The 12,802-nt window shown below is 42.2% G+C and overlaps 1 protein-coding gene across 2 annotated transcripts in view; it reads left to right on the top strand.

Moving 5' to 3' along the window:
• Positions 1-12,802, top strand: part of adcy6a (adenylate cyclase 6a) — a 60,914-nt gene that overhangs the window by 5,064 nt on the left and 43,048 nt on the right. For both annotated transcript variants that reach the window (XM_085394807.1, XM_085394808.1), the window contains exon 3: positions 27-966. In XM_085394807.1, the coding sequence (XP_085250933.1) occupies positions 27-966 (940 nt within the window). The remainder of the gene's footprint in view (positions 1-26; positions 967-12,802) is intronic.

Below are 12,802 nucleotides of genomic sequence, written 5' to 3'. Positions count from 1 at the left end.
AATGTTTTTCCTCTCTGCTCACACAGAATGTCCTGGTTCAGTGGTTTCCTAGTTGCCAGAGTGGACGACCGCAAGACTGCGTGGGGGGAGCGCAATGGCAAGAAGTCCAAACGGAAGGGAGGCTCATCTCTCTGCAACCCGCGTTACATGAGCTGTCTGCGGGACCCCGATGCTATGGAGCCCCCTTCCGGAGCCCCCCTCCATCAGCACCACCGCGGAGGGGGGGCAGGGGCCATGGGAGGTGGGGGAAACTTCGGCGTCCGTTGCGGATGGCAGGAGGACCACTATGGCAAAAGGGGAGGGGCTCCGAGCGAAGGTGTGGGGCTGAAATCGGTTGACCTGGGCTTTGAGGACGGGGAGTTAAAAGGGAGGAAAGGGGGATGTAATGGAGGAAGCAGCGACATGGGCGACGAAGGTCCCAACGGCGCAGCGGGGGTAGTGACGGCTGCGGACTGCTGGCTCAGGGTGGTACGAGTATTCCAGTCGAAAAAATTCCAGTCCCGCAAACTGGAGCGTCTATACCAGCGTTACTTCTTTAGGCTGAACCAGAGCTCCTTGACCATGCTCATGGGGGTACTTGTGATCGTGTGCGGCATCATGCTGACCTTCCACTGTGTCCACGCCGCCCCTCACGTGGCCTATTCGTCAGCCCTTTCAGTGGCGATGGCACTCTTTATGGCTCTAATGGTAGTGTGCAACCGCAATGGCTTCCACCAGGACTACATGTGGATGGTCAGTTACCTGGTGATCGGGGTCTTAGTGTCCGTCCAGGTTTTTGGGGTGCTCATGGTGGCACCCAGGAGTGCTTCGGAAGGCATTTGGTGGTCCGTGTTCTTCATCTACATCATCTACACTCTGCTGCCTGTGAGGATGAGGGCGGCGGTACTAAGTGGAGCAGTGCTGTCCATCATACACGTGGTCACCACCTGGCAGGTCAACCAGGAAGACAAGTTCCTTTGGAAACAGGTAAAAAGCCTGATGTCTGAATGTTCTGTGGTGTCTTTGCTTTTCATGTGAAGCGACACAGATGGCCAACAGTAGTTGCTTTTTTGTCTCCATACATATTTGCTTGGCAAGTGAAAGATCGCTGGTTCATTTCCAGCCCACAGATACAGATCTCCTTTGGGGTTGTGGCGGGAAGGGAATCCGGTATAAAACTGCCAAATGAAACATGCAGAGCTAACTGCTGTGGTGACCCCTGTGACAAGGGAACAGCTCCTTCTTCTCTTCCCATTCTGTGGTTATTGATTTGTTGTCCTGCTGTTTTTTAGAAGTTCATGATCAATTTCATACTCTCATATCCTCTTAAAACACACAGGCTCTTGGGTGAGTCACTCATTATAAATGGCATAGAGTGTAGCTAAGCATTGGTTGAATCAATATGCTGAGGTCTCCAGCAAAGTTTTTAACCCCCAACCTGAATAATAAAAAAAGAATGCCATTTTCCCACATTTAAAAAGTATTCGAATGACCAGATCCGTTTGAAGCAGAGCGCCACCACAAACAGGAACCCAAATGGTTTCCCCCCTGTTAATGGCCAGTATTGGCCTCTTACAGATGTATTGGTAGTCGTGAGATTAAAGCTGTTTTACAGAAAAAAAGGCGCTTGGATTCATTTAGTAATGATAACGAAGCAGCTGCGGCTCAGCAGACGGTGGTGCAAAAACAGGCGGCCTTTTCACATTTAGGTTTTACACATACTGCTGTTAAGGTAGCTAACAATAACATAATAATTCCGTTTAATGCTCCTAAAACCATGGTTGAGAGGTCCAACTGAAGTCTGTGACTTGCTGGCAATAGCAGCCTATTTTACCACATCTGCCAGTCAAAGTGGCCACACCCCTAACTCCATGAGGAGGAAACAAACTATAGAGGCTAAAGGGCCTTGTAGTTTTGATGCTTTTAAGCGGAGCATTTAACAAGGGAGTGTGAGGGTTTACTCAGCTTTGGAGCCAGAGCCTCAAGTGACACAAAGAGGAACTGCAGTTTTTGGGACTTAATTGTTGGCTTTATTTCTACAACCCTGAAAGTTGCTGCTTTATGTAGCCAAACCATATTGACTGATATATTATCATTTTTTTACTCTCTAAAAAAACCCTCAGGTTTTAAGATACCATAGCAATAACAGCAGGAATGGTGGTTAGTACCTTACTTTGTAATAAAACTGCATAACAGCAGAATAGTACCTTCTTACTTTTGTTCTTTTGACAAGTCAGAGAAACACAGTTTTAAGCCAAGCTTTTATCCCCATGTTTATTCTTCTTGGGCGTTATGCAAGAGAAGCATAAGAGCACTCAGATTGATTTAGGAGGTATCTAAATTAAAACTGCATTCTGGTAGAACATCTGTAAATGCTTTGAAGGCTGTAACATCCTAATAGTGATCTCTCAAATGTCACCTTTGCAAAACAATCTGTATTTACACGTCCAGGAGACAACAAGCTAAGTTAGATTCATTGGGAGTGGCCTTCCTGATGATTTGATGATCCAGTTTTTGTTCAAATATACTTGGTGCCTTTCTGTGTAGCGTTTGCATGTTCACCCCGGGCCTCTGGGTATTTCTGCTGGGTATTTCCAAAGACATGCATGTTTGGTTCATTGGTGGTAAACTGAACTGGCTATAGGTGTGAACGTGAGTATGAATGGTAATCTGTATTTCTGTGTTCTGTGTTAGAGTTTACGGTGTACTTTGGGTTTCTCATAGCATTTTTTTTATGGAATAAGCTGGCTGTAAGGGCTGAAAACAGAGTATATAAGAGCCAGGAAACAGAACAGAAACAGTTTCTTGTTGCAAAACCAAAATATGGAGCTGAAAGTTGTTAAGTTAGGTGATGGTGCACTGATATGAGTAAGGTTTCTTTTCTGGACTTAATTAAAATCAGTAAAATAAAACACACTCAAATTTCTGACAAGCACAACCAAACCAAACCAATGAGAAAATCAATTAACAGAAAATATGAACACAAATGGCATCCTTGGTGTAAATATTCTACATGATCCATCCAGTTTCCTCCGCTTATTCAATTCAGGGTCACTGGGGGGCTGGAGCCTTTCCCAGCTGTTGTTGGGAGAGAGGCAAAGTACACCCTGGACAGGTTTCCAGTCTCTCTCAGGCTAACACATAGAGGCAGACAACCACTAATGCACACGTTCACATCTACATCCAATTAACCCAACCCCATGTTAGGTTGTTTTTGGCCTCTGGGAAGAAGCCAGAATACTCAGAGAGGCCCCAGTGGCCCTAGACTGGATTCAAACCGAGGACGTTTTTGCTATGATGTGACAATGCAGATTTGTAATGAATTTCTGTTGCAGTGTGATTTTAAAAAAGCAGAAATAATTAGTCATTTTCAAAAACTTCTATTGAAAATCAGCTAATTTCAATAAAACACATTGCCGAAACTGGTCAGTTTAGTTATGAGTTTGTTGCTTTGTTAGGCAAAAGTAAAACTGAGCCTTACTACAGTGTGATAGGAATTTTATGTACCTACCCGACACTCTATAGATAAAATATTTATTCACAACAACAGCAATTACGTTCAGGTTCCAACTGTTTTGGGTTAATTAAAAAAGGGGAAACAATGAGGTTTTGAATATGCAAGCAAAACGAAACGTTGGATGTATAGTGATAAACTTCTCTGTAGATTGACTGAACTTGACTCTCAGTCATATCCCTGACTGCATTTAAAACACTGACATCATGCTGTTGATGGGGCGGCTAGCATGTGAACTGTAAACGGCTCTGCTGGGTTTTGTCACCACGTTGTATGTGCGTATTTACATGGACTTTGGGGCTTATGGGTCTCGCTGTACAGTGTGTTGTTTGTGCGTCATGCCAAGGACCTAGGGGCTCACTGAAGGTCAGTGGGCTGAATGAACCGCCCCAGCTGGACGGCTGTAAGTGTGTGCGCGTATGTGTGCTGTTGTGTGACAGTGGGAGAATACCATGATATAAAGCAGTATCACTCAGGTCTCTGTGCTCTCACACAAGGGACACTTTGTACTTTTCTCTCAGGGTGGGGGTGACGGGGGTGAGGCCGAAAGAGAGGGGGGGCAATATGGTGGATGTTTGGCCTCTGTAGTGCCTTAGCTGTTTTACAGCTGTCTTCTCCTCTGGGAAAAGTTATGCAAAACAAAATAGGAAGGCCATTACTAAGAAACAATAAGGGGGATATTAGGCTTAATCTTAACTAATTGTCACTGTAATGCATTTATCGACTCCTGTGTTATAATATTGTGATTGTTTATTATAAATTAATTACTGTAGCACAGGAGTAGATTAGGGATTCGTGGGAACTCAGTAATTACAGCGTGCTCTGTCACATCAGGCACGATATATCATAGTGTAATCCATCACATGTTCTTACATTGTTTGCCATCGTTACGTGAATGAAAGTCATGAGATCGCTGCAGCCCAGCTATGCTGTTAATTCCTAAGGTCGCTTGTGTACTGTGTGACCAGCTAATTCAGTGTCATCAATCACTGCTTCACGCTTGCCTGCAGCTATTTCCTCTTTCTCCCATAACTCATTAACCGGCTTTCTCTTTGGATGGATGAGTACAGGTGATTGGTGCAGGCGATTCGAAAACTGGGCATGACGAATGATGTAAATGCAGATAGTGTTTTTGTTTTTTGTTTTTTTTTAGGGTGGAGAGTTTGTTAGACTCTAGATGTCTTATTTCACTTCCCTTATTTTCTGTCAGAGTGAAGCTGATTAATCTGCATCACATAAATTGGGTTGGTTAGCATAGTTGATATGCTAAGCTAAAAAATGAAGAAAATTCTGTTTGTAATTCAGTGGATTTCTTTGAACTTTACCTGAAAACCTACAGAAATAAATCACTGGCTGAGGTTATCGTAGCTCAGTCTTATAGCTAAATTTGGACATGTATGAAGAGGCAAAAATAAAGGAAAATGGTTTGATTAAAGGCAGAATTAAAGAAATATTAACAACTAAAGCAGTGCAGTACTCAATCTTTCTCACTTGCCATGCTTTAAATATCAATGGATGCCAAAATTATCATTGAAATTGAAACAATTAGATAAATTGAGCAGCTCCGCATCAAACCCTAGTTTCATTTGCTTCTTGCAGAAATCATTTAAAGCCATAATCAAGTCAAAGAGAAACGATGAACTGAAACCACAGAGAACGTTGTTAATGAATAAAAAGTAATAAAGTTTGGGGAAATTGTTGCTGTTATTATTCCTGCATAGATTAGTATTTATAGAAAGCAGATATTATACTGCATACTCAGGTAGAATTAAATCTTGGGGAGAGATGGGATACACCCTGGAAAGTTGAGACTGCTGGAACCACTGATGACCCTGTTGTATGCCTGATTTAGACTAGATTTAGAAATCTACATCATAACTTACGACATAACCAGAAACCTCTTTTAAACCTGCAATGTAACCTTCCTGCGACTACCTGCAACTCGGAAGGTTACAGCAAAGAGTTAAAAAGGGTTTCTGGTTACGTTGTAATTTACGACTTAGATTACCCGCAGAAGTCTAAATCAGGCATAAGTCAGAAAAACTGTGTTTTAGTCTGGACGGGTTAAAACTGAGACTCTTAGTAAAAGATGGTGTTTGGTTCCTGGTTAGGTCTTACATTTTCAAATCGGCAGTGAATGGCTTATTTTTATTGCCCTGCTTTCCTTGAGTGAAAGTAAAATTGGCTGCTCGCTTATTTTGCAAGGGGTCACAATGGCACATCCATCTCAGATGGCCTTTCTGACCCTACCCAGGGTTGGAACCAATGTTCCCTCTAAGCTGCGCACAAGCGCAATTGCGCACTGCTGGCACGGTCTCTGCGCACAGAAAATCTGTGTTGCGCACAAAAAAATCTAACCTGAATTGAAATTAAAATTTAGTATTTAGTATTTAGTATTTATTTATTTATTGTCATTGTCAAGAACAATGAAATTGCGTTTGGGGCTTCCATACAACCCAAAAAAAAGAAGAAAATAATAAATACCCCTTAAAACCCAAGTGTACATATTTAACCCAGTGTGACTCCAATGCAATAAGACAATCCTTAGCAATAATGTTCGTAGAAATTCAAAGACCTGAGAAACATGACAAAATACAACAATGCAACCCATTCAATATTATTGTACTGTGAGATATGATATCAGATATGATAGTTATCTATTTAAGAAAGAGGGGGGGGGGCAGGAGGGGGAAGAGAATAAAGATATGATGCACCAATGCAGACCAGTTCATTGCTATTAAGAAGTTGGATATGGTTATTGTCCGTGAGAGGGGGGCAGAGAGTTCAGGAGCCTCACAGCCTGTGGATACAGGCTGTTGGCCAGTCTGGATGTTCTGGCCTGTATAGACCTGTACCTTCTCCCTGAGGGCAGCAGATGGAAAAGGTGGCGCGCAGGGTGATGTTGGTCCCGCAGGATACTGTGCACCCTCCTCAGACAGCGAGTGGGGAAGATATTACTGATCTCTGGCAGACTTGTTCCAATAATTCTGCCAGCTTCTTTCACCACCCGCTGGAGTGCTTGCTGATCGGCCTTGGTGCAGCTGGGGAACCACACTAGAAATCCATACGTCAGAACGCTGCTGATGGCACAGTTGTAGAAGTTCAACATCAGAGATCTGGGAATGTGTGCGCTCCGCAGTCTCCTCAGGTAGTAGAGGCGCTGTTGGGCTTTCCGTGCAACTGAGGTGATATGGTTGCCCCAGGACAGGTCCTCGGTCACAGTTACCCCCAAGAATTTAAAACTGCTCACCCTCTCCACCGCCTCACTGCCAATGAAGAGAGGCAGATGGTTGTTATGACCCCTCTTCCGGAAATCTACAATGATCTCCTTGGTCTTTTTGGTGTTTAAGACCAAGTTATTGTCGTGGCACCATGACTCTAGTTGTTGCACCTCTGTCCTATAGTTTGTCTCATCATTGTTGGATATAAGTCCGAGCACTGTAGTGTCATCTGCAAACTTAACAATGAGATTGGACGCGCAAAATAAATACGTTAACAGTTCTGTTTTGCAGTGTTAGTCAGTAAGTGACTGACTGCTCTAGTTTGGGATTAGAACGATGCCACCTTATACCATAGTGCAGCTAATGATGTGATTCACATTCGTATATACGCAGCTAATCAACGTTGTTGACAGGCTATGACAGCGTCCTTAGCTAGCAAAGCAGCGTGGCTGATGTGGAGTGAAGCCACGTTAATGACAACGTGTACAACCGTTGGAGATGTTAGCAGGACAGACGGAACAATTGACGGAAAAAGTGTGGACTTTATACCAGTTTTTAAATTGTGACGATAGGCCACGTAAAACCAGAGTTATGATAAAAATATATACAATGTTTGTCTTTTTTTTTTCCCTGGATACTAACGTTGTTTTTAATTACTGTGGGAAGAAACGGTAAAAACGGCATTTTATAAGGAAAACGCTCGAAAGCACTCTTCACCTGTGAGCAAAAACAAAACCAAAAAACCCCACCCTTTCCTATTGTTGGAAATTTTACCATGTGGACCAATCAAAAAAATTATATGGCAACATGGCATTTAGTTGTTTAGGAAGGGAGGAAGTTTTAGGAGTGACAGCGGTGTTTGAGATGTGAGAGATTTGAACAATGAGGCGACTGCTGAATGTTACAGGTGTTACAGGAGTTCAAGGTTCAAGGTTCAAGGTTCTTTATTTGTCACATGCATAGTTATACAAGTATAACACACAGTGAAATGTAGCCTGACACGCTCCATTTCACTGTGTGTTATACTTGTGATACAGGAGTGATACATCTCCTGTTGTCAGGCCTGCAGGTATCAGGCTGTTGTTCTCCTTTATCTCATAGTGGACAGAAATTATTTTTTGGAGTGGCACAAATAATTTGTGTGGCATCAGATTTGATGCAGAACAGCTGATTGTTCTGTAGATAGTTTGAAATGTTTATTTAAAAAAACGCCTTGGCTGCACTTTTAGGTAAACAGCTGGAAGAAACTTTAATGTTTGCAAAACTCAGTTACTTTTTTGAAGAAGTAACTATATAATTAATTGCCCAACATTGGTCATTATTTACAGTATTTTGCAGACCGAGAGTTACAGGACTCGCTCCCAGACCACAGACTCATACTCATAATACAAATCAGAGCTTTATTAAAAAAAAGAAAGTTGTGTTTTCAAAATTGGAGTTCAAGTTATTTTTACTTCCAATAGTGTTAACATGCTACACAGGTCATGAACAACATTTTTTACATTTTCATTGTATGTGGGCTAAAGCAGTTAATTAAAAGTAGTCTAACATAAATGTAAATGCTGTAATTTGATTATTTTAATAAACCATGTGACTTGGATGGATTCGATGCTGGCGTGACCACAGTGCACACGTCTGCTGTTGCTCACAGTGGTCGCTCAGGGAGTTTGTGTGTTCGCTCAGACACATGAAAAATTAGAGGGAACATTGGTTGGAACCAACACTGAGAGTACACTAGCTTGTGATCCACTGAGGCTGGGTTTGTGTCATGAATGGTCAGTGTGTTAACCACGGAAGTAAATGGGCTTTTTCCACAGTCTACTCATCTTGGAAGATTTGTTCTGTGGGAAATAAGAGTTTATGACACCTTTTGTTCAGCAGGATAATCTTTAAAAATTAACAGTACCTTTGAAGTATAAATGCAATAAATGGACTTTAGTGTCACTACGAGTCTCATAGTCACCAAATCCCGTGTGGGATGTGATGAACGTCTCCAACGTCATCTTCAAACTCTTTTAGCTGCTCGTTGGCTTTGAAATTCACAAGTGGCATATTTAGTACAGATTCTGTGCTGTAAAACAAAATGAAAGCGTTTCAAGCTTTTGTGAAGTCTTATTGTCCATATTGGATGTGATATAACCACCGGACGCTCAGGAAAAATGTGTACTTCCCAGCTGGTTGTTTCCTGGAGGTTGCTGGATTTTGCTGCATGAAATCAGATGCAAAGAAAGTGCTGCACATGAAACCTAATGATTGGTGTGGTTAACAACAGATTGCCTGTAGCTTTTCAAGGGTTGCTAAGGATTGGACATGGAGAAGGTCACCTTTTACTTTTCCCTCATGACTGGTGGTTGTCAGATGATCATGGACCAGTCTCCTGGCCTGGGGGCGTTGTTCACTTGAACCACAATTGTCCAAAATTATGGACAAGCCACTGAAAAAAACCTTCATGAGGATTCAACAGGAAGTGCAAAAATATAAAATAATTTGTGGGTTTGAAGACAAATTTCTGCAACACTCTACTCAAAGACTGAGTTCTATTGCATGAAAAACAAAGGCACAAAAAGATTCATGGTTTTGCTGTGGTTATTTTTATAAACTGACATTTTGACTGGCAAACTGAACAGTTTAAGGTGAAAAGCTAAATTAGCTTGTCTGTCTCTATAGCATATATGCATTTATAACTCAGTGGATGATGATTAAAAAAGACAGACCTTTACTGCTTTAAACATTGTATTACTGTGACTTGTTAAGTAGGATATATCACCACCAGAAGAAGAAGAAGAAGCTGCTTTTGGCTCATAAGGGGTCGCCATAGCGGGTAGCTCCACCCTGGACGCCCTTGATCTGTGTCTCCTCTCCGAAGCAAACTGTATATCACTGCACTATGGAGCAACTTTAATATGCCATCGTCAAAATAAAAGAACCTTTAATGAAGTTACAGCAAATTTCTGCATGAATGTGAGTGTTAGGATGTGTGTTCTGCTCAGGGTTGCTTTTTTTGTAACATTTCTCAGACGTGTTCAGACCAGCTAAGACTCTTGGAGACATCTCATAAGTGTGTAATCGCTGTATGGGGGGTACTTTTTGTTCAACCCATGACATTTCTGGTCCTCAAACCTTTCAAAACACAGGAAGACCTTGTGGTTGTTCCCTATTGCTCTTGGATTTGGTTTGGTAGGTGTGTTTTTACAGCTGTAGAATCGAGGATCATCTCTTTCCGCACAGCCTCGCACTGTAAACCACAAAATGTGGCGGTTTGATCGACCTTGTTGTATAAGGCTTACAAACACTAACAGTTTAAACATGGTTCGTGTTCGCCCTGTTACGTGAGTTGCGTGAGCTTCACTCTGCTGTTTTTGTGTCACGATGTCTGTGCTCCTCAAACTTCCTCAGCTGAAATCAATTAGCTGTAACTGTACAGTACGTACACATGTCCCCTGTCAACTCATACACACCCGCACACACACGCTTTGTTATGGTTTACGCCTTCCCTTCTCCCCTCTATTGAATGTTGTCAGAATTGCTGCTCTTTGTTTTTCTTTGGGAAATAACATCACAAAACAATGGTCCTGCTCGCCTGTGTGTGGGTGTCCGTTTCTGCGTCCATACTGACATGTGCTTGTCTACCTCCGTGCTCGGCATTAAATTAGAAACATGCAGCATGCACGCTTGAATCTGCACACTTTGTTTTTGCACCCTCGATCTTCTTTTTGTCGCACAATCTTCTCACGCTCGCACCTTTCGCACAGCAGAGTTGTTTGCTTTACGGCCACTAACAATGGCCAACATTGTCGTGGAGATGTTGTTGACACAAGTGCCGTGAGAGGTCAAAGACTGGTTCCTAAAAATACCTGGCCTTTGGCGTTTCTGCTAACTGTTGCGTCACATGGAACAGTCTTATCAGAGCCTGCGTCAGAGCAACGGGCAGGTCACTCTATCCCCCTTTTCTGTGGATACACATTGGCCTGCTCTTTCACATGCCCTGAAACACACTAGCCTCACTAGGGTAGAGGCTTCTAACGCTGTATAATCACAGATAGCCCAACCATTCCTTTATCTTTTAAAGTTGTGTGTAGATGAATGGGTATTTGAGTTTTGGCCACAGACGAGATGGCGGGTTAAGAAAGAGCACAGAGGGCAAATCAGGCCTCCTTGTAGACTACGAGGACCCTGAGTCAATTTGTTACACTGGCTTCCTTGTCTAGCTCTTATTTAATAAGTATTTTGTATTTGTTAGATAAGATTAGAGTATGCAAACCCCCTGGGGTTTCACGTCAAACTTTCCGAAAGGCTGTTTACTCAATTTTCAAATTTCCATGAGGTTTCACAGAGAATAGATGCATTTCCATCAGAGGAAACCTCACACAGACCATATCAGCTGTTTACAGTTTCAGCATCTCCCGGTGCTGGAGTAACCCTGTGTGCGCATCATGCATCAGGATGAGGGGCGGGGGGCGCTTGGATCTCAGTGGGAGAAGCGTCAGCCTGCGATGGCCACCTGTGCAAAGCCGCAGCTAGGGCTGAACGATTATGGAAAATAATCTAATTGCGATTTTTTTGCCCCAATATTGCGATTGCGATGCGATATGCGATTATTTTTTAAGGTCTTTGTCTTCTGTATTATTAAACAAAGACAAGCAATACATCATATAGTATGGCCAATACTATATTACATTAATTTTAAACTGTTCTTTCCTGGAAGACAGACCTCTGTTATGATGACATGAGGTGATGCATGAATTGATGACTGACATTTTTATTTAACTTCTTCAATCACAACAGTATATTTGAACATACACAATAGTTTATTTTTAGCTTACAAACATCTGAGCATAAAGTGCTGACAAGGAACCCTGGTGTAAACATTAAAATGAAAGTCAGTACAATGTGCAGATTGCAGAAATATACATTAAAAAAAATCAGTGGCTTTACCACACTCAGTTTTTCGACATCTGTGAACTACTAGACAGTCATTCAATTAAAAAATAATATTAAATAAATAAAACTAATAAATAAAAAATACACACATCTTACTGATCTCTGCAGTCAGTAACATTACACATAAAGTGCAAACATAATAGCAATTGTATAAACACACACACAAACACGCCTTTAAAATTTAAAGGCGTGAAATTGGACGGTCTAGCCTTCTGATTAGCGTCACCGCTGTCTCGGTGGTGTCATGGTCCTGGGTCATTTTGACCCAGTGTTCTTAGTTTTTCTGTAGTTTTGTATTTTGTTTCTTATGTCCATTGGATTGTTTGGTTTGGTATTTGGATTCCCTCTGTGTCCATGTTTTTATTGTGGTGTTTGCTCTGGTACCGTGTTCCCACCCTATGTGTTCTGTGTTCTCCTCATCCCCTCGTATTCATCCTTCTTCTCTGCCTCTCTCTCTGCCTCTCTCTCTCCGTGCTCATCTCTGTGTACTGTGTTGTGTTTAAGGTCCACATCTTGGTGTCAGTATCGTCAGTTTCGTGTCCTCCCTGCTCGGCCATGAGTAATTGTCTTCAGCTGTGTTCCCCGTGTGTTCCCACTCCCCTCGTTACCTTCTGTGTATTTATGTCAGAGTGTCCCTTTGTTCTGTGTTGCGTCGTCCCTCTAGGTTGTGTGCATTTTCCGTGTCTTCCCAGCGCCTCAGCTTTTAGTTGCTCCCAGTATAGTTTTATATGACTTCTTATGTTCCTGTTAATAAAGACCGGCCTTTGAGTTCATCCCCGTGTGTCTAGAGCCGTGCATTTGGGTCCTCTCTTGCCTTCACACAGCCGCCGCATGACAGGTGGAGTTTAATAAACTCGGCCGTCTGCTTCTTGCTATCTAAAATATAACCAGACACTGGTGTAAATTCTCGACTGTCTCATACTTCTGTTTAATAAGTTTTCTGTTTGACGTTTAGTCAGCTGTGTGAAAACCAAGGAGGAACCCACCCGGGGGATTAATAAAGTTTTATTTTATCTAATCTAATAACTTTAATCTCAGCCAAACCGATTTACTCACGAACAAACAAAACACTGAAAAAAGCCCAACAATAACATTTTTAGGTTGTCTAAGTGACTTATATATTACGTTTAACCCGAGCAGCGAAACT

The sequence above is a fragment of the Rhamphochromis longiceps genome, linkage group LG20 (genome assembly GCF_057381845.1).
Source record: "Rhamphochromis longiceps isolate RC_006_pf linkage group LG20, R_longiceps_female_GT1.1, whole genome shotgun sequence".
Taxonomy (NCBI): Eukaryota; Metazoa; Chordata; class Actinopteri; order Cichliformes; family Cichlidae; genus Rhamphochromis; species Rhamphochromis longiceps.
The sequence above is the reverse complement of the archived record's forward strand: the minus strand, read 5'-3'. Positions and strand labels throughout refer to the sequence as shown.